Source organism: Gorilla gorilla, chromosome 3 (genome assembly GCF_029281585.2).
Source record: "Gorilla gorilla gorilla isolate KB3781 chromosome 3, NHGRI_mGorGor1-v2.1_pri, whole genome shotgun sequence".
Lineage (NCBI taxonomy): Eukaryota > Metazoa > Chordata > Mammalia > Primates > Hominidae > Gorilla > Gorilla gorilla.
In genome coordinates, this window is record NC_073227.2 from 93,284,723 (window position 1) to 93,310,130 (window position 25,408).

Consider the following 25,408-nt stretch of genomic DNA (forward strand, 5'->3'; position numbering starts at 1 on the left):
CTGTAAGGACGAGAAGGGTGGGTAACACCCCTGTGGGGAAGGGTAACACAAACATTACAGTCCTCATCTAAGGAGACAAAAACCTTCCTGAACTCTGCAGGGCCCAGCGCAGAGCCTCAGCAACTGAGGGGATATAGGCAAGCCAGACAGCAAGACATCAAGGGGTCTTAAGAGCATGCATATTCCCTGTTCTGTAGCCCTGACTTCATTCAGGCTCTGGAACTGCTCCCGGCTATGACAAACTGTTAGAAATAAGACCACAGACTTGCAATTTTCTGAAATACAATACAGATTTTTTGCTCTTTACTAAAAAATATCTGCCTGAAGAAAAAAATCAAGAGTATTTACCATCCTGAAGTCAGGTAAGTTCAGGTAACTGATTCACTTCAGTTCATAATACACCAGTTTTCTTTATACATGGGTTTATCCCAAGATCCCAGCAACCCCCACTTGTGAGAAATTATTTTGGGATCTTGGAGGAAGGGCCTTGTATTCTCAAACTTCCTGTATATATTTGAAAAGAAATTTCAAGTTTGAAAGTTTGACAATGGGAGAGCAACAGGAAACTAAGCACAATATACATTTGTAAAAAGATACAAATATACATTTTGAAATCAAGGGGACTCACAGTAAACAAGGTAAATTATGCACATGAAAGAAGATTCATTTATTTGAAAAGGAAGTATCTGGAGATAGGAAAAACCAAAGATGTTTTTTCCTACTTTCTTTTTTGTACAGACAAGGTCTCACTATGTTGCCCAGGCTGATCTGGAACTCCTGGCCACAAGGATCTGCCCCATCCTGAAACTTTCTAGGGGCCCCCAGCCACCAGTCATCACACGAGCATACAAAAGACACTTAACTCTGCAGATTCCGCTGGATGTCAGGGATTGGGGATAAAGACCAAATACATATTTCACAAAATCATAGCACGTTATTTTTTGCGTCTCAGCAAAAGTAACAAACACAATGGGAAAAGGAGACTGATTTCCCTCATGCCATTATGAGAAAAATATCTGAGTGAGTACACAGTAACACACATGGCAAAGGCAAAGTTATTCCAGAGGTAATATGTAACTGGCAAAATTTTCCTCAAATTCTTTCCTCTTTACTATGACCTAAGCTGCACACACATTTCTGCCTCTGCATCCTTGATTGTACATGCTGCAAATATAGTCAATTTGCATTATTTGTGGTACTTATGTTCCATAAAGTCCACAAACACTGAAGTAGTGAATACCAAACCACTGCTCCTAGAAAACATACAGGATTAGGTTTTTGCAAGCTTTGTTTTTGTCAACAGATCAATGCAACATATTGTTGATTCAGTAACACTGAACTCTCTGCCAACAGCATTATAACTTGTGCATGAATGAAGCTTATCTAACACACTTATTTTCTCCTTAAGGCACATCACAGCCTTCCTGAGCTTAGGAACATCAGAAAGCACTCCAGCAGGGCATTTGGAGGCCATTTTAAACAGTAAAATCACCAACAAAAAGAACAGAAATTAGGAAGAGATGGGACTAAGTAGACTCAAAAAGGATACATGTTTACGGTATGAGAGCTGAAACTAAAAGGCAGAGTACCATTTGTTTGACTTCTGTTGGGAGGTGACTCACATTTTTGCCTACAAATGGCTCAAAAGCACTTGTGCAAATACTGGTTCTGGGGTTATGGATAGATTTGAGCAAGGAGGCAAATTTACAAATATAAAATCCACAAATAATGAGGATGTTTCAATTCCTTCAATGTGGTTGGAAAGCACAATTGCCCCAATAGGACAGTCAGAAACCAGGACTAGGAACTTGTATGAAAAAAGAACCTAGTCTTAATTGCCACCATCTATGTCTAAAATAAATTCTCAGGGAAGGAGAATTCTTACCTCTGTATGCTGTACATTTTTTCTATTAAAAAATGTCATAACTTCATTAAGCAGGTGAACTAAAATTTAAGAGACATCAATCAAAGAAATGACTAATGAATTTCACTTTAGTTTTTATTTTATTGTAAAACATTGAGATGGAATGATACGGTTTCCCAGAATCAGGTCCATATTTTAACTAAATGAAAATTATGATTTATAGCCTTCTCAAATACCTGCCATACTTGATATCTCAACCAGAGCTAATTTTACCTCTTTACAAATTAAATAAGCAAGTAACTGGATCCACAATTTATAATACCTGTCAATTTTTCCTGTATTAAACCTCTATCATAGTTTAAGCCTATTAGGGTACTTAATCCTTACAAATAAACAGGTTTAAAATCACCTCAATAGGCAACTGCCCTTCTGGTTTTCTTCTTTGACTAAACAAACTGAATGCTTAAGATTTTCCACTTTGGGTGCTAGCAGTACACAGTGTTACACTCTGTATTCCAAACTTCTTAAATTATAGAAAAAGGAATGTACACTTTTTGTATTCTTTCTGAGCAGGGCCAGGAGGCAACCTCATCTACCATGTTAGGGACTTGTATGCATGGACTACTTTACTGCATATATTTCAAGTTGCCCCCCACCTTTTCTTTTTCAACCACGCATTAACTCAAGATCAATGTATGTTCCATTAGAATAAGATTTATTAACTAGGAATTGCCAGAAAATCTTCCTGGTAACAAGGAAGTCCCCGTATTGTGAGTCTTAAGATTTTTCTGAAGAGAAAACCATACATATATAGCCTTTTTTCAGATGCTCAAAGAGGTCTCAAATCCTCTCCACCTCCAAAGTAATAAGAAACATCTCAGCCGGGCACAGTGGCTCACACCTGTAATCCCAGCACTTTGGGAGGCCAAGGTGGGCAGATCACTTGAGGCCAGGAGTTCAAGACCAGCCTAGCCAACATGGTGAAACCCCATCTCTACTAAAAATACAAAACTTAGCCGGGCATGGTGGTGCACCCCTGTAGTCCCAGCTACTCAGGAGGCTGAGGTAGGAGAATTGCTTGAACACGGGAGGCAGAGGTTGCAGTGAGCCGAGATCGTGCCACTGCACTCCAGCCTAGGTGACAGAGAGAGACTCTGTCTCATTAAAAAAATTAAAAAAAAAAAATGCTGGGTGAGGTGGCTCATGCCTGTAATCCCAGCACTATGGGAGGCCAAGGCGGGTGGATTAATTGAGGTCAGCAGTTCCAGACCAGCCTGCCCAACATGGTGAAACCCCATCTCTACTAAAAATACAAAAATTAGCTGGGCGTGGTGGTGTGCACCTGCAATCCCAGATACTTGGAGGCTGAGGCAGGAAAATCGCTGGAATCCGGGAGATGGAGGTTGCAGTGAGCTGAGATTGCGCCACTGCACTCCAGCCTGGGTGACACAGTGAGACTCCATCTCAAAAAAAAAAAAAAAACATGCATCATCTCACTGATCTTCTTATTTTACAAAACAGTAATATGCAGTATTGTTTAGTTTAATTTGCCATCATTCAGTAGCTAACCCTATTCTCCAAAGTTCTGGTAGCTCTAACAAATTGTAACTTTATAAACAGAGACAGGCACTTTGGTTCTATTCTAATACTTTCACAAACATACTGCATTTATAACATTTAAAAGATTTTAATTACTGTCAAATATATCTGGATTACATCTTTTTTTTTTCTTTGACAGAGTTTCACTCTTGTTGTCCAGGCTGGAGAGCAATGGGGTGATCTCAGCTCACTGAAACCTCTGTATTCCAGGTTCAAGCGATTCTCCTGCCTCAGCCTCCCAAGCAGCTGGGATTACAGGCACCTGCCACTAAGCCCAGCTAATTTTTTTGTTATTTTTAGTACAGACAGGGTTTCACCATGTTGGCCAGGCTGGTCTCGAACTCCAGACCTCAGGTGATCCACCCACCTCGACCTCCCAAAGTGCTGGGATTACAGGCATGAGCCACTGTGCCTGGTCTGGATTACATCTTAACCTACAATATTTCATGAAGTTAATGATTTTAAATAAAAGGAAATCAAGTAACATCTGAATTTCTAAGCCTAAATACATTAAGATGATAGTGACTCCTGCAACTGTTTCAAAATTATTGGAAAATATGTCATTTTCTTGAAATGAACTTGGTATTAAAGGCAGCAAATATGTCTTTATAAGGAGTTTCTGAATCTGACTTGGTCGATGGTATTCGGCAAAGTTGGCGAAATCCAGGAGAACGCAGCAGCAAATTCTGGGAAAGGCCCACGAAGCTGGAGCATAACCAGTAGAGAACAATTGACTATAAAGAGAAGACATAAATGTTAGCATCTGTAATTCTACAAGGACATCACAGTCCAGACAATAAAAAAGAAAATGACAATCTTTGTAAATAAAAGTATGCCAAGACTAAGCAAGACTTGCAGCAGCTACTAGATTCCTGCGATAGATTTAATAGACAGGGAAAAAAGGTTACAGACAGACCAAAAAGCAAAAATAAAGGAAAAAGAGAAGTAGTTAGGGTAGAAAGTAAAAAGAGAGAAGCTCCTAGGCAGAGGCTTAAGAGAGATCTTATCTCCCTTCTTCAACAATGGAACATAACTTTTTCCCCACCAAAAGTCCTGTCCAGCTGCTTACATACTGAAGGTAGAATGCTGGAAGTTTGGCATTTATGATGGCAAACTTAGCCTCCCTACACCTAATTTTCCCCATATAGTCATCTATCTTCCAAATGTTTCCCAACAGCCAGTTTCTCAGTGTAGTAAGGAATGCATTTTCTTTGCCTTCTTCTGAGACAAACAGCCTCAGCATTATCTCCAAATTTCTTTTGTATTGCCATCTTGAGCAGCGGTCCCCAACATTTTTGACACTAGGGGCCAATTTTTCCACGGACAGGAGGAAGATTTTGGGATGAAACTGTTCCATTCCTCGTATCATGAGGAATGAGATCCTCATAAGGAGTGTACACCCTAGATCCCTCACCTGTGCAGTTCACAATAGGGTTCGTGCTCCTATGAGAATCTAATGCTGCTAATCTGACAGGAGGTGGAGCTCAGGTGGTAAGGCTCACTTGCCCACCACTCACCTCCTGCTGTCAGCCGGCTCCTAATCGGTTATGGACCGGTACTGGTCTGTGGCCCCGGGTGACCATTTATTTAGGTCAATATGAAGTTCTACAACCTCTAGAAATACTCCTATACTTACACCTGTTCCAAACTTTTCTTTAGCATCAGAAGGTAATCAGGCCCCAGAAACAAAATCATGCAGTTGTTAAGTCTAGGTCCTGGAGGCAAACTGCCTGAATTTGAATCCTATTTGCCATCTATTTGACTTTGAGTAAGTTATTTTCCTTCTGTTCCAGTTTCCTCATCTATAAAGTGGGGACAGTAACTGCATCTACCTCAGAGGATTGCTGTGAGGAATAAATGAGATAATTCATGTAGAGTGGTATGCAAGTATGTGGTCCACATTCAGCACTTACATTTGTTATTTGTTCCAAAGTCAGTCTTTAGGGGCAGAAAGCAGCAAATCCTCAAAGGTAGATTAGCACAGTAGTTAAGAGGAGGAGCCAAACTGCTTAGATGTGTGTTAAGACTCTATCACTTATAGCTAAGTGACCTTGGATGAGTTACTTAACTTCTCTGTGCCTCAGTTTCCTCATCACCAAAGTGAAGATTATAATAGTACCTTTATCGTTGCGCTGTTGGGACAATTACATGGGGTAAAATATGTAAACCATTTAAAACAGTGCTTAGCACAAAGTCAGTGTTAAATAAATATTGGCTATCATCATCATCTGATTTATCCACCAAAAGAAAAAGAACCTGCGGCCAACTACAGCAGACTCTAAGTTGCCAGCTAAGTATCAATCTCCCCTCTTCCTTAGTAACAAAATCCTAATTTTTATTTGAGTAGGCTGTCATCTAAAAAAAAAAAGACTATATTTCTTTGCCTCTTCTGCAGTGAGGGGTGGCCATAAAACTAAGATGTTAACACAACTGTTTGGTGGAACATCTGGCAAGTCTCCTTAAAAGGGGCTGACTGCACTTGAGGCACCCTTTTCTATTCCTGCATGATAACAAGCTCTAACAGCCATGACTGTAGTGTAGCCTTGAAATCACAGGCTGTGGATAACAAAGCAGAAAGAGAGCAGCAGTCTGGGTCTCTCAACTTCATGGACTTGTCTCATCATCCCTAAGCTGCTTAATCAGATTTCCTATAATTGACAGGATAAATTTTGGGTATTTAAGGCATTGTGTTTCAGATCTCTTGTTACTCATTTTGAACTCAATCCCTCATTAAAACTTAACTGCTCGTATTTTATTTTATCTGAGATGTTCTTCAGCGTATAGCTGGTATGATTGCTCTGTGGAAATGTAGTGAATCTGTGCTGTTCTACTTTTACAGGGTATTTTACAACACTACTACTTTATGTAAAAAGTTCTCTAATAGGCACTCATTTCATTAATTCTCACAGGCATTATGATATCTATTTTAGAGATGAACAAACTTATTCTGCATAGGATTAATGACAGTATTATGTTCAGTAACAGCCTAAAAAATAGACTTTGATAGCAAAAACATACTGTTTTAGATTCCTATAAAAAATATTGTGGGCCAGGCGTGGTGGCTCACACCTGTAATCCCAGCACTTTGGGAGGCCGAGGCGGGTGGATCACCTGGGTCAGGAGTTCGAGACCAGCCTGGCCAACATGACGAAACCCCACCTCTACTAAAAATACAAAAATTAGCCAAGTGTGGTGGCGTGTGCCTGTAATCCCAGGTACTAGGGAGGCTGAGGGAGGAGAACCACTTGAACCCAGGAGAAGGAGGTTGCAGTGAGCTGAGATTGCGCCACTGCACTCCAGCCTGGGTGACAGAGCAAGACTCCATCTCAAAAAAAAAAAAAAAAAAATACTGTGAAGTAGTTTTATATATGCTACACCCTAACTACTAATAACAACTGAATTCGACTTTATGTGTTGGCTCTGAGTAAACATGGAAATATACCTAACACAGCTTTTGCCTCCTTAGAAACTTCTAAAGTATTTGTGGGAAACATGCAAAAGACTGAAACTAACTGCAAACATAACCATTTCTTTTTTTATTTCTATAAAGATTAATTAGGTATATACAGGGACAAGTTTACCTATTTCATAGAGTTGTTATGAGATTAAATAATACCATACACAAACCCAAATGGTCTTAGCATTTTGTTTTGTTTCTTTTTAAGTGCTAAATTCTTTGCTCCAGTCTACATAGGCAAAACTAATTCAATATACCGAGTAGTCAAATGGAAGAAATACCATATTCATGGTATTATGCAAAACACGTTGCAAAATTTAAAAAAAGGCAAGAAATAGAGACAGATTAGTTACCACAGAAACACTGATTTGGTAAGGGATCAAGTAGTCAGAGGAAGTTCAACAGAAGAAGCAGGATCCCAGCCAGACACGGTGGCTCACGCCTGTAATCCCAGCACTTTCGGAGGCCAAGGCGGGAGGATCACGAGGTCAGGAGATCGAGACCATCCTGGTTAATATGGTGAAACCCCGTCTCTACCAAAAATACAAAAAATTAGCCAGGCGTGGTGGCGGGCGCCTGTAGTCCCAGCTACTCAGGAGGCTGAGGCAGGAGAATGGTGCGAACCTGGGAGGCGGAGCTTGCAGTGAGCCGAGATCGCGCCACTGCACTCCAGCCTGGGCAACAGAGCGAGACTCCGTCTCAAAAAAAAAAAAAAAAAAAAAAGAAGAGGCAGGATCCTAGCCAGTCTAAGCTAAAGTCAGAGAGGATTTAGCACATGCTACACACAATATTGGTGCTTACTCACTGAGGGTACTGTTGCAGCAATTGGTATCATCAACACCGACATTGCACGGACAAAGTATGTAATATACGTCTGAAAACGAGACATTCCAATTTTTTGTAGAGCACAAATCTGAAGGGGTAGAACATATACATGCATAATGATTATTAAAACGCATATTAAATCAGACAAGCTTTAAAATATAAACTGATTTTTCACTGGCCTCCATCTACACTTTAATAAAAGTTATATATATACACACAAAACACTGATTAATTTATATGGCTGATCATCTTTTTATTTTTTGAGACCTGTCTTGCTATCAAACTGAGACCAGTTTAAGGGCTGGTCTCAAACTCCTGGGCTCAAGTGATCCTCCCGCCTCCTCCTCCCAAGTAGCTGGGATAATAGGCATGCACCAACCACTGCACTCAGCTTGATCATCCATCTTTTAAAAATCTTAATAACTGGCCTAGGTGGAAGGATCACTCTAGTCCAGAAGTTTGAGGCTACAGTGAGCTATAATCATGCCACTGCACTCCAGCCTGGGCAATAGAGCAAGATCCTGTCTCTTAAAAACAACAACAACAACAAAACACTAATTATGTCAAATTCTTAAATGGAGGTTTTTTGACACTTTGTACCAAAAAACAAGGGCAATGATTTATATGGTAGCTATTGTCACAGGATTCTTCAAGCTCCACTTAACAATGATTTATATGGTAGCTACTGTCACAGGATTCTTCAAGCTCCACTTAAGAATTCTGCGTAAGGCTGGGGGCCTGTAATCCCAGAACTGGGAGGCCCAGGCAGGCCGATTGTTTGAGCTCAGGAGTTTGAGACCAGCCTAGGCAATTAGGCAACATAGCGAAACCATCTCTACAGAAAATACAAAAATTAGCTGGGCGTGGTGGCATGTCTGCAGTCCCAGCTATTCAGGAGGGAGGCTGAGGTGGGAGGATCGCTTAAGCCTGGAAGGCACAGGTTGCAGTGAGCTGAGATCACGCCACTGCACTCCAGCCTGGGTGACAGAGTAAGACCGTCTCCAAAAAAAAGAAAAGGAGGAAAAAAAAAAAAAGGCTTCTCCATAATTATAACTCTAGAGCCAAACTACGTAGTTTTACATTTTTATGCCTCACTTTCTCTGCATTAAAAAAGGATAATATTTAGCTCACAGGGTTATTCCAAGAAGTAAATGAGTTGATTTATGTAAATTGCTTATAACAATGCCTATGGCCAGGCACAGTGGCTCACAGCACTTTGGGAGGCTGAGGCGGGCGGATCATTTGAGGTCAGGAGTTCCAGACCAGCCTGGCCAACATGGTAAAACCCAGTCTCTACTAAAAATACAAAAAATTAGCTGGGTGTGTTGGCGGGTGCCTGTAATCCCAGCTACTCGAGAGGCTGAGGCAAGAGAATCACCTGAACCTGGGAGGTGGAGGTTGCAGTGAGTGGAGATCACACCACTGCACTCCAGCCTAGGAAACAGAGTGAGACTCTGTCTCAAGAAAAAACAAACAAAGAAACAAAAAACACAATGCCTTGCACATAGTGTATGTTGAGTAAGAATAAGCTTTTAATAAGCTTTTATTTTTCTTTTAGAGGTGAGGTCTTTCTCTCTGTCGCCCAGGCTAGAGTACAGTGGTGGGATCACAACTCACTGCAGCCTCCATCTCTTGGGCTCAAACAATCCTCCTGACTCAGCTTCCAAGTAGCTGGAACTAGAGGCGCACGCCACCATGCCCCGCTATGAAAACACCTTTATTAGTCTTTAGATGACATAGAGGAAAAGACTAGGGGATTGACATTGATTCACTGTAACCTTGTGCTTATCACTTCCTTCTTTCTACCAAATATTCACTGAACACCAACCACAGGGGACTGTGCTAGTGCTCTTAGGGAAACATATTTGGACTACAGGTAGAGTCTTTCCTCAAGAAACTTTCACTTAAGACCTTATATTCTATCATCTCCATTTTCCTCATCTGAAAGAATAAGGGGTATATTAGATTTCACAAACAGGGATCAGAAGTCATGAGGTCTGGGAGATCTCTACTGAGGTAAATCATTTTTAAGATTTCTTCCAGTTCAGTCTGTTCTACTCAGAGTCTGAGAACAATTTATGAAATTATATGCACGCTTTCCCTAAACTGCTGAGTAAAGCAGCCTGTGATAAGGGTTAAGACATGACTGAGAGGGCTGGGCACAGTGGCTCATGCCTGTAATCCCAGCACTTTGGAAGGCCAAGGCGGGTGGATCACCTGAGGTCAGGAGTTCGAGACCAGCCTGGCAAATATGGTGAAACCCTGCCTCTACTAAAAATACAAAAATTAGCCGGGTGTGGTGGTGTGCGCCTATAATCCCAGCTACTCAGGAGGCAGAGGTTGCAGTGAGCCAAGACTGCGCCATTACACTCCGGCCTGGGCAACAAGAGCGAAACTCCATCTCAAAAAAAAAAAGAAAAAAAAAGACATGACTGAGAGGTCACATTTTCTATGTGTATGTTTTTCCCATTTCATCTTATAAAGACATTCAGTGACTTTTCTAAGGTCATAAAGCAAGAAAATAGCAGTCAGGGCCTGACTTGTGTTCTCCGCCTACAAATTCACATATTAAACACACACACGGAACATCACTCTATTTTAAGAATACAACCAGATTGACTGGGCATCTTTATTACTGTTTTTGCCAAAAGCAAGTCACAAAATTCTATGTATCAGAATCATATAATTTTGAAGCTGAAAGAGACTTGGAAGTATACTAGTGCTTTTACTTTAATTTCGAGAGTTCTGAGGCCCAGAGAGGTTAAGGGACAGGCCAAAGCCAATGCCTGACGTGGAACCAGGAACCAAGGGATCTCACTTCTAACTCAGAGCTATCTTCACCAACTCAAACAAAAACAGATTTGAAGTCAGAACAGCAGCAACAAAAATCCCAAAAAATGGCAAACAAATTTCATTTAAAACTACTGACCTCCACTATTAACAAATTGATGACGCCAACAGAGATAGGCAGAATCCAAGTGGAGTCCGGTGCAGTGAGGTCAGGAAACCACAGAATTCCACCAGTAGCTAACTGTTCCTGAACAGAAAAACCTGCTAAAATAGTTTTATAAATAAAACAATAGAAGTCCTAAAAATAGCAGAGAAAAATATATAAGACATAAATAAGTAGTCTGACAATTCCAATAAGGTGTCCCTCACAGGAAAGATCTGCACTGGATTTATTCCAGTTTTTCACTCACAATATATATATTTTTTCTCAATACAAAATGTTCACAACACAACCAATCTGTTTACACTTAAGACTTTAAATTCTATACCTTTATAAGGAAGATAGTAAACACATCCTAATTATGAAAAGTCTGCTTTGTTTTTTTTTTTTTTAGTACAAAGACAATGTTAGAGAACTTCTTTGGGAGAAGACATACAATAATTACCTTCTGAATGTGCTGCCCCCGTGCTTAAATTCCGGAGAGCAAAAGACATGAAGATCCACATTGGAAGCTGAATCCAAACCAACACAGTGGCTTTGAAAGGGTGGCAGTTATCTCGCACATATAGCTCTGAAATTAGCCTCCTCATATTCTTTAGATAAGTGAGCCTAGATTGAGGTTAGGGGGAAAAAGGGGGAAAGAGAAAATGTCATCTAAGAATCATGCTTTATTTCCACAGCACAAATAGCGCCTGCTGTAGTTATTAGCTAAAGGATTTGTATAAGGGTTTCAGCTGTCACAGGCATGTTAAGGAGTTGTCTAAACAACAGGCAAATAAAGCCTTTTATCAAAACTTCTACAGTATGGTACACAAGTTACATAACAATCTGAAATTGTCAGACTACAGGCTTTGTCTCTGGTGGTCTTTGGCTGATTAGGCTTTAAAAGTAAATTTCACTACTGACATGGTATAACTACAATTAATATTGGAAATATGGAAGCTAAAAGCAAACTTTAATCAAATCTCTCCACTCCCGCCAAACTTAACCACTTCATCCCTGAATATACCTTTTGGAGCTATGTGGTTTTATACTGTGTATGCTCTTGGCCTGTCAAAATAGTCTCCATTTTTCAATCAACTATCTCACAAAGATATTTTTAATCTGTTTCTCTGTTAACCATATTAGTTACTACTGTTTTTTTCCTGAAATTTTACTTTTTAGAATACAGTCTTCCTTCAGGTCCAAGAGAATAGGAGTTAAAAAACAAAAACTAAAGTATTCTTAGTTTAGGGGACAGTGTTCTATTTTATTCATCTTTAAATCTCCTGTATCATACATTTTGTACAGCGGAGGCATTCAATAGTTTTTCTGAATTTAGTCAAATTATAGTGTATAATAAGACAGTACACAAAGACATTCTAGGTCCTCCATAATTTCACATTTGCCTATTCTTCCAATTTTATCTCGTTACTCCTCTAGACACCTGCATATTCTGGTCTGAATGACTTTAGTTCATCCAACAAATCAGACTTCCGCATAGGCATGCCTTCGGAAGTACTGTATTATATCATCTGTGTGGAAAGCCCACTTTCCTGGCTGTCCATCTGACACACTGTCTTTCACCCTTCAAGACTCAATACTATTGAAAATGCAGGAAGCTGGCCAACACTGTGGCTTGCACTTGTAATTCCAGCTACTTGGGAGGCCAAAGTGGGAGGATTGCTTGAGGCCAGGAGTTTGAGATCAGCCTGAGCAACACAGGGAGATTCTGTCTTGTTCAAAAAAAAAAGAAAAGAAAAGAAAAGAAAAGAAAATGCCAGAAGCCCTCAGATGTTTCCTCCTACAAAGAAACATCTGTAAGGCTGTATCTGCACAACCATCCTGCCAGTACTGCTTAAGCAAGGTGCCACAAGTCTTATCTAGGCTGCGTTGATAACTCAGGCAAGCAGCTATTAATCTGGTTCTTTTGGCCTATGGCTGAAGCTTTCGACTTCTTTGATCAGTAAAATTTCAAACCTATAGGTCAACTTTTAATTTTTACCAAATAAAGACATTAAGCTATCACCACGATTTTTTAAAATGTCAGATCTTTTTAACACTAAATATAGGACACAATCTCATATTAAAGATAGTTGGGAAATGTACAACTATATAAAAATATATGGTTAATAATATACACATAACACTGATACCACAAAGCCCTTTTTCCATTGCTGTAAAAAGGAGAATAATTTTTCACAGTCTAATAAGGATTAGAGTTTGGGAAACTGATTGAGGAGTTGATTGAAGCAAGAGGACTTGTTAAGTTCCCAGTGAATGAATGCAGACATCCTTGGGCGCAATCAAGCACCCTTAGATTGGGACTTTCCAAGAACCCAGGCAGACAACTGCATAGAATAACCACAAAGGATAGACAGCATCTTAGCTATCAAAGTGTTTCTACTGTGGCACTTGTTTTCTACCTCCTCTTTCCTGTAGGCTATTACCTGCTGTATCTTTTCCAAAAGGTCAAGATTGTAAATAACCTGTGTCATTTGTTGACCAATATCACAAAAGAATGGCAAAGTACCTTCATCCTGTGAACCCTGCCCTGACTTTCCTTGATGATCTAGCTCCTTGTACATCATCTTTATATAATAGTTAGTTCACTGACATCATTATTTGATTACAGGTCTGTCTTTTTCAATAGGCTGGAATCCCTAAAGAATAGGAACATACTCTTCTTAACTTTATCTATTTATTTCTTTGCTTTCAGTCCAGCATATGAAACTATCATGCCATATTAATAACTTATGAAAATATAAAAGAGTAGGCTGGGCACGGTGGCTCACGCCTGTAATCCCAGCACTTTGGGAGGCCGAGGAGGGTGGATCACCTGAGGTCAGGATTCCAGACCAACCTAACCAACATGGAGAAACCCCATCTCTACTAAAAATACAAAATTAGCCAGGCATGGTGGTGCATACCTGTTAATCCCAGCTACCTGGGAGGCTGAGGGAGAAGAATCGCTTGAACCTGGGAGGCAGAGGTTGTGATGAGCCGAGATCACACCATTGCACTCCAGACTGGGCACCAAGAGCAAAACTCCGTCTCAAAAAAAAAAAAAAAAAAAAAAAATATATATATATATATATATATATATATATATATATATATATAAAGTGAAAGAAATACTTTACTGCCAAAACTACAGAATACTCAAACTTATAATTAACATCACAATTTATGTGTGTGTGTGTGTGTGTGTGTGTGTGTGTGTGTGCGCGTATGGTCTTATGTGGATATAATTAGCTTACCTGGCATCTCTTTTGGACCACCCCAACTGATTTGCACGAACTGCAACTTCTTGGTTAAGATGCCTGGCAATAGTTTTTATTTCTGGCTGCAAATTTTCCACCTAGCTAAAAAATAGGTTTTGTTATGAGCACATAAAGGATCTTTATTCATAATGACTCATAATCTTTCACATTATTCCCTCGAGTCATTTAAAAATGTAGTTTACTGATCATATCAAGAAATCTTAATTCTAAGCACAGATGTTAATTTGCTTAAAATGTCCTCAGTCACAACCAAATTCACAATGCATACTTATCCATGTGATCCTGTGCAAGTAACTTAACCTCTAAAATCATGTTCCCTCACATATAAAATATATAACAGCACCTACTTCACAGGGTTACAAATATTAGATAAGAACTGCACCCTGGGCTTTACTGTTCCATCTCTAGATTTCCTAGTAACGTAAGCGGAGAAAACAGCAGTTTGTTAAGAACCTTTAATACACTGTGATAGCCACAAATCAAAAGTAAAAATAGCATTTATTCCTGCCCTGTGCTCATTCTTCCTGTAAAATGGCTCACTGCCTTAATGTTGCTGCTGATTCCGTTCCTGTTTTGTTTCCGGGTTTTTTTTCCCCATGCTCACAACCTGAAAACAAGAAAGCCACTATTTTTGAAATATCCCATTTGAATAATCAAGCACTTTAACCCGTATTATCTGACTTGCTCTGATAACGCTGTGAAGTAGGCAAAGGAAGGTACTGCTAGCCTGATTCCTCAGAAAAAAGGATTCAGCATTAAGAGGTCAAGTAACTGCGACCAACCAGACACAGTCTTAGTCGGGTCTGGAGAGGGAACAAGTTCGCAAACTGTTAGTCTAGTAGTTTCTTCCTAATAAGAAAAACCAGCTGGAATACTTTGGGACGAAAGACACTGCAGACATACTGGCTATTAAAACTTTTAAGACATAAATTTTGTAGGTTTCGCCAACACAATTTCTTCTGCGACTGATTTCTTTGTCTCCGTTCCCCGAGACCAAGTATAGTAACCACTTGTGCTTGGAGCACAAATCCAGTAAGACAAAAGAAATGACAGGTACACGTGTCACAGAGTATCTTATTTAACATACCTAATGCTAGTTCAATTTTTTTTAACGCTAAAATGGTCACAATGAAATGGTCACGATGATTAAACACTAAGCACTGCAGAAGGCAACATCGTGGGATCGAAAACCCTGAGTAAATGTCGGCCTTCCTCCGCCGCAGGGGTTGCAGCGCAGGGTACGCGCACGGCTCGGCGCCCCTCACCTTGGCCAGGATGTAGTGCTGGTAGGCTGCCAAAGGCAGCGTGACAGCACCCCGTAAGGCCACGGTGGAGAGCAGAATGCTGCCCCACCAGGGCAGGCCCGTGGCGGCGTGCACGCCGAGCAGTACTTCCTCCGCAACCCGCACCGGCGAAGACGCGGCCAGGGCCTCGTACCAGCCGTTCGCATGTACTGCAGAGACTGGTGCCACTGCCCACACTGGGAGAGTGGGGCGCTTGGCGCCGCTCGTAGGAACCGGCGCAAGCGGCGGGTCCCTAGCCCAAAGCTGCAGGGCAGGGAGCGGCCGCAGCCACCGACCGCCGAGCCGGAACAGCATTTCTGCACCACCGCGGAGCCCAGATCCCGGGCCCCACAATCCAGCGGACATACGCCGGCCAGCCAAGACTGATACGCGCACGCGCCAGCAATAGCGGGCATAAAGCGCATGCGCGCCTTCCTGCAGCCGCGATTGACCTTCCTAGTCAAGCCGGTGGCGTCTTGCGTCGCAGTGGATGTGACGCAAGAGATAGGAAAGTCCCGCCTTTCCCACGAGGCACTGGACAGGCCTACTGCGCACACGCGAAAGTTTCCTGCTGCTGGGGTGTAGTTAGTCCGAGGCCGGACCGAAACTGCAGAGACATGGGTGGAGCCTGCTGCCCTCCGCCAGGCTGGGTGTTCTTTAGGGAGCTCTCGCCTTGTAAAGTTCATCTTCATCGTGTAACTTACCATTCTTTTTCACTAAAGCTAATAGTCATTTGTAGTGGAATTATCCTTGCTCGGTTTTTTGTGACCAGAAGCTGATCCCCAGCCTCTTTACGTGCACCTGATTGCTTCCGTTAGCGATTACGATAGATTATCATACTCAAGAGTCACACGTTGCTAAAGTACCTGCTTGTAGAGAGGCACATGTTTCTTGCTGACCCTGAGTGTTAAGCACGAGGGATAGTTCAGTCTTTTGTAGATTTAATTGGCCCATCTGTTCCAGTTAGTATTTTGACCACCATCTGCAAACTGAATTTCTTCGGTGTTTTGTCTTCCATGATAAATAGCAGCAAAAATCTTATAGTAAAAGTGTCATCTCTTTATTTAAGGGAAACTATCACTGGCAGTTCACTGGCAGTACGGTAAATTCCTTACTTGAGTTTACTTGTATCCTATATAAGCTTTAAAGAGCCTGAACAGCAGCACTGGCTGTCTTCTGGTTTAAAGGAATACGTTGAATCTACATGGACTATATAGTTTTTAACTTTTGTGTTCCTGGAAACAACAAAATGGAATGTTGTGGAGGAGTTTCCTCACCGAAGGGTCACCCCTAGACTACAGACTAAAATATGTTGTGAGGAGTAAACCTTGATTTTTATTTATTTATTTATTTACTTACTTAGGAAAAGAAGCCTCCAACAATGTTGGGTAATGTCAAACGCCAGCTATCGTTTGCCCTTCACTGTGCACCTAACCAAGGGTACCCTACGATAACTTTCTCAGGATTCTGGAATTCATCTGCTTTCCAAACTGACTGATAAATCTATACATGAATTTTTAAATGTGTTTAAACACACAGCACAACACATGCTATATATAAACTTTTTCTAAAAGAAAAACCTACCAATCTAGTTCTTTATCCATTTATTAAGCTAACAAAAAAGCCATCAGTTGCTACTGACTACTGTTCAGCTGTTCATAATCTGAACAGAATTTTAAAGTTATTTTTGCTAGACACAGTGGATCACGCATGTAATCCCAGCACTTTGGGAGGCCAAGATGGGAGGATACCTTAAGGGCAGAAGTTAGAGATCAGCCTTGGCAACATGGCAAGACCTCATCTCTACAACAAATACAAAAATCATCCAGATGTGGTGGCTTGCATCTGTGGTCTCAGCTACCAGGAGGCTAAGGTGGGAGAATTGCTTGAGCCCCCCGGAGTCCAAGGCTGCAGCGAGCAATGATCGAGCCAGTGCACTCCAGCCTGGGTAGCAACAAGATTCCCATCTCTTAAAAAAAAAAAAAAGCAAGAAAAGAAAAAAAAAAAGCTGTAAGCTGTTCTTCAATTCCTAAGATTTAATTTTGTGGAGTTCTATCAGGGGTCACAAATGAGATTTCAGTGTTGGAACATATTTTTTGCTATACATTGTGTTCATATATTACATTCTTATTTTAAAAAGTATTTCCTTAAGTTTGAATATTGATCTAAATAAAATTTATGAATATTTAGTTTCTGCTAATTTCATATATGTGTATAAACACATTTCTTAATCTATATAACAGGGATGACTAGAACTTGCTATCTACTTGGTAGAGGATGTTGGGGGAAGTAGTTGTCAATTTTAAAGCCCAATGCACAAGAAAGTGTTACTACTAATGTATAGGTACTGTTTATACAACATTGTGATTATTTTGTATCTTTTGTTTCAGAGTACAGTACAAAATGATCTACAACTATTGAGTGGACCAACTGAAATCATTTGTCAATCCTCTTTGCAAATGAACTTGTGCAATGTATTAAAACATTTTTAAAAGTTCAACATTTATAATTAGCTTATTCCAGTCTTTGATATTAGTCTTATGTCAGTTAATTTCTCAACTTTAAATTCCTTAAGAAGAGACTACGTATTACATTTTCTTTCTGCAGTCTCTGTAATTCTTAACCATCATGGTGCCAAACACAGGAATGGAGCTTGCTATGGACTGAATGTTTTTGTCCTCCCCAGATTCTTTTTTGAAACCCCAAGGTGATGGTATTTGGAGGTAGGGCCTTTGGGAGGTAATTCGTCTTAAGGGTAGAGCTCTTGAATTGGGTAAGTGCCCTCATAGGAAGAAACAAGGCTGGGCATGGTGGTTTACACCTGTAAATCCCTGTGCTTTGGGAAGCTGAGTGGGGAGGATCACATGAACCTAGGAGTTTGAGGTTGTAGTGAGCTACGATCATGCCACTGCACTCCAGCCTGGGTGACAGAGATCCTGTCTCTTAGAAAAAAAAAAAGGAAAAGACAAAAGCAAGATGACTTTTTTCTGCCCTACACGAAGAAACTGAAAAGGAAACAGCCATCTGCAAACCAGAGAAAAGGCCCTCAACAGAAACCATAAAGGCTGGCATGTTGACGTTAGACATTGTAGCTCTCAGAACTGTGAGAAACACATTCTGTTAATCTCCTCAGTCAACAGTATTTTTGTTGTAGTAGCCTGAATTAAGTGCTGAAAATTTGAATATGGGGTATAATTATCATGTAATCATTTAGTCTTCTCTTTTCCCAAATATGCCTTCTGAAATGTTTGTCAAACTAAATGACTGTAGCTTACTAGGGTATATATAAAACAACAACAAAACACCTTTAAGAAATAAACTATTTCCATGAGCAATTGTTAGTGATCCCTTAGAATCAGATTAAGATTTCAGTTTTTCTTTCTTACTTAAGGCATTACTTCTCAAAACCAAAGCTACCTAATTTAGAATTGGCTTTTTTCTCTTTATTGAAAGACATCCCCTTGCCATCTTTCTTATCATTGGTTTTCAAGCATTGAAAATGCAGTTGGCTTTTGTTTTTCAGAAGTGTGAATTCATTTAAAAGCAGAAGTATAATATGCAACCTCCTACACCACAGATATTAGGTTTGTACTTTGTTATGTTATAAAGGTATTCTGTCAAAGCCACAGTAGCACATTTTCTTTTACACTTATCCAAAATTCAAGTGATATTTTTGCAATCAAGGTGTGCAACACATTAAGACTTATTAAAGCACTGATAATGCTCCCATCTTAAATTCCAGTCACCTGAGTTAATCAAATGCTGTGACTTAAGCAAGCATTTATCAATAGTATATGTATTTCCAAAGACATTAAGGAACTTTCGGAATTTAGTGTCAAGGACAGCAAACATTAAAAGTGTAAGATATCTGCATAGATTCATTTACGTAAGTAAAATATACTGAGAATGGAATACTGAATTTCTGCTTATAGTGATTAAAAGCAGTGACTTGGTTGTTCTTTGCTATTTTAATCATTTTGAAATAATCCTGATTTTAAAATCTGTTATTAAAACAATGTTTTGGTACACTTTAAATGTTCTGTAATGCCAGATCTGTGGGAATAAGTGTTGTGTAAAACATCAACATGAAAATAGATTTAATAAACTAGAGGATCTGAAGAGATTTTATAACTTTGAGTTTTGCTGTTTAGTCTAACACTGTACTGTTTTAAAAATAAGTAATATAGGGTACAAAATTTTTACAAAAATGTGTATTTAGGTTATTTGAGTCAAAACACGGATGGACTATTATTTTTGTGAAGAACAAGACAGGATTAGTTAATAAGCTATTTACCTTTTCCAAAGGAGAAAAATGACTATACGTATAGTCATTTACAAAAAACTTAATTTTCATGTATCAATAAAAATGACTTGACTTTTCAGTAATGGGAAATAGGAGGGGAAATTTCTTTTTTATAAACACTGAAGTCAGTGTAAATATGTTGATTATGTTGAAATGTATGTTGAAAAGGCATGAAATGTGGAATTTTGTTGGGAATGGATGGTATAAACTGATTATACAATAATTGAGATATTAACTACTTGGGGATTTAAGGTGTGAACTAACCCAAGTGTAATGGCCAAGAGTTAAATCATTTCTTAAAACAATGATGTAGTCTGCATATACACATACCACATATTTTCAAAATTAAAAAATAAAAGACCTTCATGGTCTCAAAAAGTTATGTTTTTTTTATTGTTCAAATAAAAGTGCACTGCATTACATCTGAAATATAAAAAATGTATTTTAAAAATGCTCCTAGTACAGACTTCTAAAACCATGGTATTGTACTAAACAAGCCTGATCCCCAAGACTAAATACGGAGCATTTCAATCTATATCCCCTGGCCCCACAGGTTTGAAGTCAAGAAAATATAGGAGTTTTCCCCCTCCTTTTTAAATAAAATACCTCACCTAAGAAATTCAGTATTGTGAAACAACACAACTCATGTGTTGTAATAAATATTGGATAGCATCTGTTCTCCAGCAGGATTACCTTAAATAGAAAATAACCCTAGTTAACACAGGAAAGAATTAAGAAAAAAAATTTTATGTATAGAATAGTGGCAAGTCATATATAAAATACTTCGTTAAATAACATTATTACATCCCTTTTTTAGTAAAGTGCTATAATTTTATTTCATAGCTATATTTATTTGTAGGCTGTCTTTTAGCTCTCCCTTTAAATTTGGGCATATTAAACATAGGTGGAAAAACAAATTTATATATTTTAAGACCACTTCTTAAAGATATGAGTGTACTGTTTACAAATTTCTGGATATGTTTGAGAAGTCATCTTTTTACTCTTTACTTAGGCTTTACTCTTTACTCAGACTGAAGAAATCATTTGATTTACTTGACAACCAAGGAACCATGTTAATATCATCAACTCTGGGTGATTTATATGAATTTTAGTTAGTTTTTATGTTTTACCAGTGTGAAATTTTATGTCTAATTAAAAAAAAAAAGAAGACAAATTGATATATACATTACTCGATTTTTATGCTTACTTTCTTTTACATTTCAACCATATAATTACTTTTTCCATGAGACAGGGTAGGACACATAATCTTCTTGGATACATTACTGTTTATTGTTTCAAGTGGATGGAATATATAAATCCCACTGAGTAGTTTAGTGTGGCCCTGTATCTTTTATAAACAGGTTAAATGGAGACTTTATACTGTAATCTGTGTATTTATCTGTCTACCATAAATTGTCTTTGTGACAAATGCAAAATTTCTTTTATTACTTGGCTCAAATTAACTGTTGATCCTTTTCACTGATAATATACAAGGGTAAAAAAGCAGGAAGCCTTTAAAATTGAAAAAAGAAATAAGATATTTTCCACTAAATTACTGAAAATTGAAATTTTTATGTTGACTGTTGATGACTGAAAAGCCAATGTTAAGAATCAATATCATCCAATATAAAATAGTACATTGAATTATTTAATAAACAGAATATTAAGAGCTTGTATATGCTGACTGGGAACAGTGGTGGCTTTTTAAATTCTCAGAAAGTTTAAACATTTTATAATTAGAAGAAACCACTGGTGATGATGAAGATGGTCCATCTCTCTGTAGCAGCCATTACAGTGAAAATCTTGACAGAACCTTTTCACTATCAGAAAGATAATTTTACTGGTATTAGTGGTAAAGGTAAGGAGAGAAAAAGGAGTGAGGAGATAAGTGTGTATTAGTTTTAAAAGTGAGAAAAGGTAATAAAACAACATGGAAAAGCCAGAAATTTCTTCTTCTATATGTGCCTTGCTACAAATAAACCAAAAAGAAAGCAAGATGGGTATTTTAAAAGCCAATGTGGGGAAACATCCAATGATAATGCCCATTATTTTACTTTATACTTAAATTACACCAGTAGAAAAGTTATGCTTATTAATAGTTTAATGTATGAAGGAAACATCCAGATTTCTGAATATGAAGGTACATATCTCACATTAATTTAAGTCTACATAAAGTAGAGCCTCTATACTGACATATTGAAATTTACTTTCTGCTTAGCCTTTTCTGTTATGTAAACAATTGTACATTTATTTGCCATTCTAAAACTTCAGGATCAAGTTTACATAATTTTGCTAAATTTCCGTGTTTGCTCAGAAGCAGTTTACAGTACTAAAACCAACCAGCCAAAGAACAGCTTCAACAGAAAGTTATGTCCAAAGGGGAAGAGGGAAAGAAAAAAAGAAAAATGATAAGAAAAATGCTAACTAAGGTAAAACGGATGATGATGGGGAATGGGCAGTCACAAATGTTCACAGAAAATAGGTCAGTTAGTAAGATCTTCTGCAAAAAGCCTACACACTTCAGTCAAGCACATCAGTAGAATGATTTGGGAGCATAATTTTTTTTTTTTCGGCCACTTGTGATTTCCTCCAAATGAAAAGGAATCTGCAGGCTAACAAGCTGATCCTCATCAGCCAAGCTGGTTCATATGCACACTGTTCATGTGAGGTGCCCAGGGTCCAGTCCACACCTATGAATATAGAGCATGCATTTTACAAAATATATATCTAGCATATATTTTATTAAAATAAAACTTTTAAAAAACTAAGGAGGTACTCTTCAATTTGCAATATACTAGGAATTAATGGAAAAAAATGATAAAACCTTTTTTCTATTATTTTCCTACCTCTTATCCCTCAAACAGAATCTGATTTACAACCTTTAAAAAAAAAATCATTACCTGAGCATTTATAGATTCACGGTTGTGGAAGAAAAATAAATCAAAGATATTAAACATACACTAAGCTAAAATATACAACCATTTATGTGAATTCTCAGTTATTTATAGTACCTTTAATAAATAACCTTTAGATGGTCTTTTCACACCACTAGTAAACTTTAATGTATAAAATCATATGACAGTCACTTTGCAACTTAAAATCTTTCATTTATTATCTGCTACCCAGTAGAATATACAATACCTTTCATAATTTTAGCCCCAAACCTGCCTTTGGTACCACTGCCCACAGCCTTCTGCTATACTGCAGCTATATTAAATTTCCTCAACTGCCCATATTCACCAAACTCTCTTGCTATCATGAGTTACCTGAATCCTATTTGTCTTTGCATTTCTTAAACACAAAATAAATGTTTATTCACTGAATGATCAGCCTTACCGTTTGAGGGCCATTATTTTCCGTGGAGCTGGAAACCATCTTTATCAGTGAGTTCCAAGAAGGGTCTGCAGCATGAGGGCCATTAAATATGGGTCCTCCAGCACCATCAGGGATAGGTGCTACTGGAGGAATCATTGCATTCCCATACACAGAAAAAGGCATACCCTTAAAAAAGGAAAACACACACATTAACATCCAAGTCGTCCATTTTTCCCAATATAATCAATAGCCTTAAAATTGATATTTGAAAGTTCACCTCATCCTGGGAATGTGTAACTTATCTAAGAAATCTAAAAATTATTACCCATTATATAACTTATTTTAACATTAGATTATACATATGCCTACTATATTCAAAACATTTTCTCAGAAAATCCTCCCTTAAATAACTAGTACAAAATCAGGACTTTACCCCAACTTTAGGAAAGTCCATGTAGCCTGCAGGAACATGCTGATGGAATGTACCAGAAGGAGTTACAATTCCTGTACTATCTCGCTCCATTGCTTGATGTTGTGAAAATACTCCTGGGTCAGACATCGGTCTGTGGATCATAGGATTTCCCATCCCAGGGTTACACCAGTCTACTTTGTCTGAGGGCAAACAAAGAGGCAAAACAAAAATAGGTAATATTTAAAATCAAAATCAAATATTTTGTTTTTCTAATATTTTCCACATGGAACCGTAAATTATTTCAATATAATGACTTACTTTTATATATTTACAGCAGTATTTCCATGGTTTGTAAGTAGTGACATAATAGCTTAATGAAATAATCTAGAAACTTGGTGTTATAAAACAAAAGAAAAAAACCTAAGTACAACCTAAAGGGACTGAAACGAAATATTAGTATGTCCTTAATATGATGAAAGGAAGAAAAGAACATGCTTGCATTAGATATTTTTAGAAAGCAGTAATAAATACATGTAATGAGAAAGGTCACATGGGGACAGAGCTCATAAAGAAGTGATTAAATATTCACATAACAAAAAAAATAGGAATACAGATCTTTTGGAAATGACTACGAGGCTGGGCGCGGTGGCTCATGCCTGTAATGCCAGCACTTTGGGAGGCTGAGGTGGGTGAGTCACTTGAAGTCAGGAGTTTGATACCAGCCTGATCAACATGGTGAAACCCTGTCTCTACTAAAAATACAGGCGGGGCACAGTGGCTCACGCCTGTAATCCCAGCACTTTGGGAGACCGAGGCGGGCGGATCACAAGGTCAGGAGATCGTGATCATCTTGGCTAACACGGTGAAACCCCGTCTCTACTAAAAATACAAAAATTAGCCGGGCGTGGTGGCGGGCGCCTGTAGTCCCAGCTACTCGGGAGGGTGAGGCAGGAGAATGGCATGAACCCGGGAGGCGGAGCTTGCAGTGAGCAGAGATTGTGCCGCTGCAGTCGAGCCTGGGCTACAGAGCGAGACTCCGTCTCAAAAAAAAAAAATTAGCCGGGCATGGTGGCGCATGCCTGTAATCCCAGCTACTTGGGAGGCTGAGGCAGGAGAATCGCTTGAACCAGGGAGGTGGAGGTTGCAGTGAGCCAAGATCACCCCATTGCACTCCAGCCTGAGCAACAAGTGAAACTCCATCTCAGAAAAAGAAAAAAAAAAAGGAAATGACTATTAAAGTTAAATACTGTTTACATTATAGTTAAATGCATTAAGTTAACTTCTAGAGAGCAGGACAGAATATCCTACCTTGATTGCCACCAATCCCTTCAAAGGACCAGATGCCACTATGCCCTACTGATGTAGACAAATTGCTCCCAATAACAGATGGAGCTGACGTTCCAGTTTGCCTGATACGTGCAGAACGTTCAGTCCCAATAGGGACTGGAACTTTCCTGTCCTGAGACACATTGCTGGGCTTTTCTGACCCTAACGGTACTGATGATGGGGCAGGAGATGGTGCACGAACTCCCGAGGATACTGACTGTGCAGAAGAATCTAGAGAAGAGATATTTTGAAATAAAATACAGGTCATCTATAGAACATGTAATTTTATAAAACCAAATCTTAAAACCAGGAGATGTTTTAAATATATATTCTCAGAAAAACAAAATGTAAAAATAATACTTAAAAATTATGCATATTAAAATTTGGCTAAAGTTCCATGACTTCAAGGTAGAATATGATGTCAATGCTGCAAAATGTTCAACTACAAAGGTAATAAACGATTAAATTAAATAATATTCAAATGAATTAACCCTTGACATTAAGTAAAATGTAGCAAGCAATAAGACATTTAAATTAAAAAACAAACCAACAACAACAGAATGGAGATGGGTAAGAATCACTGCCTGTGATTCTTACAGTTTGGCAATCTCCAAACTGTATTCCTTGGGAATACTTGCTCTTTGTGTTATGATGAAAAAGAGATTCAGCTATCTAATAAATTTGGAAAACCTAGCCTAAGAAAAAGAAATACGTTTCTTTGCTATTCATTATTTATTTATTTATTTATTTTTGGAGACAGAGTCTTGCTCCATTGTCCAGGCTAGAGTGCAGAGGCTTGATCATAACTCAC

At 38.8% G+C, this 25,408-nt stretch overlaps 2 protein-coding genes across 10 annotated transcripts in view; both read right to left on the bottom strand.

Moving 5' to 3' along the window:
* Positions 1 to 643: 643 nt before the first annotated feature.
* Positions 644 to 15,692, bottom strand: COX18 (cytochrome c oxidase assembly factor COX18). 4 transcript variants are annotated; one of them, XM_019025403.3, is made up of 6 exons: positions 15,224 to 15,669; positions 13,935 to 14,035; positions 11,141 to 11,304; positions 10,675 to 10,796; positions 7,726 to 7,833; positions 644 to 4,197 (listed from the first exon to the last, which is right to left on the bottom strand). In XM_019025403.3, exons 1-6 carry the CDS (start codon positions 15,605 to 15,607, stop codon positions 4,024 to 4,026), a joined length of 1,053 nt encoding a protein of 350 aa, XP_018880948.1. In that variant the 5' UTR covers positions 15,608 to 15,669; the 3' UTR covers positions 644 to 4,023. The 4 variants fall into 4 exon arrangements, with proteins under 4 accessions (XP_018880948.1, XP_018880947.1, XP_018880949.2 ...); XM_019025402.3 differs by having other exon boundaries at positions 10,675 to 10,799; positions 15,224 to 15,668; XM_019025404.3 differs by lacking the exon at positions 13,935 to 14,035 and having other exon boundaries at positions 15,224 to 15,692.
* A 5,026-nt stretch (positions 15,693 to 20,718) lies between these two features.
* The window catches only part of ANKRD17 (ankyrin repeat domain 17), a 187,773-nt gene continuing 183,083 nt past the window's right edge, over positions 20,719 to 25,408 (bottom strand). For all 6 annotated transcript variants that reach the window (XM_031009951.3, XM_031009950.3, XM_055385086.2 and 3 more), the window contains 4 exons: positions 24,580 to 24,828; positions 23,293 to 23,471; positions 22,881 to 23,045; positions 20,719 to 22,234 (listed from right to left, as the gene is read on the bottom strand). In XM_031009951.3, coding sequence (XP_030865811.1) covers positions 22,175 to 22,234; positions 22,881 to 23,045; positions 23,293 to 23,471; positions 24,580 to 24,828 — 653 coding nt within the window. In that variant the 3' untranslated portion in view covers positions 20,719 to 22,174. The remainder of the gene's footprint in view (positions 22,235 to 22,880; positions 23,046 to 23,292; positions 23,472 to 24,579; positions 24,829 to 25,408) is intronic.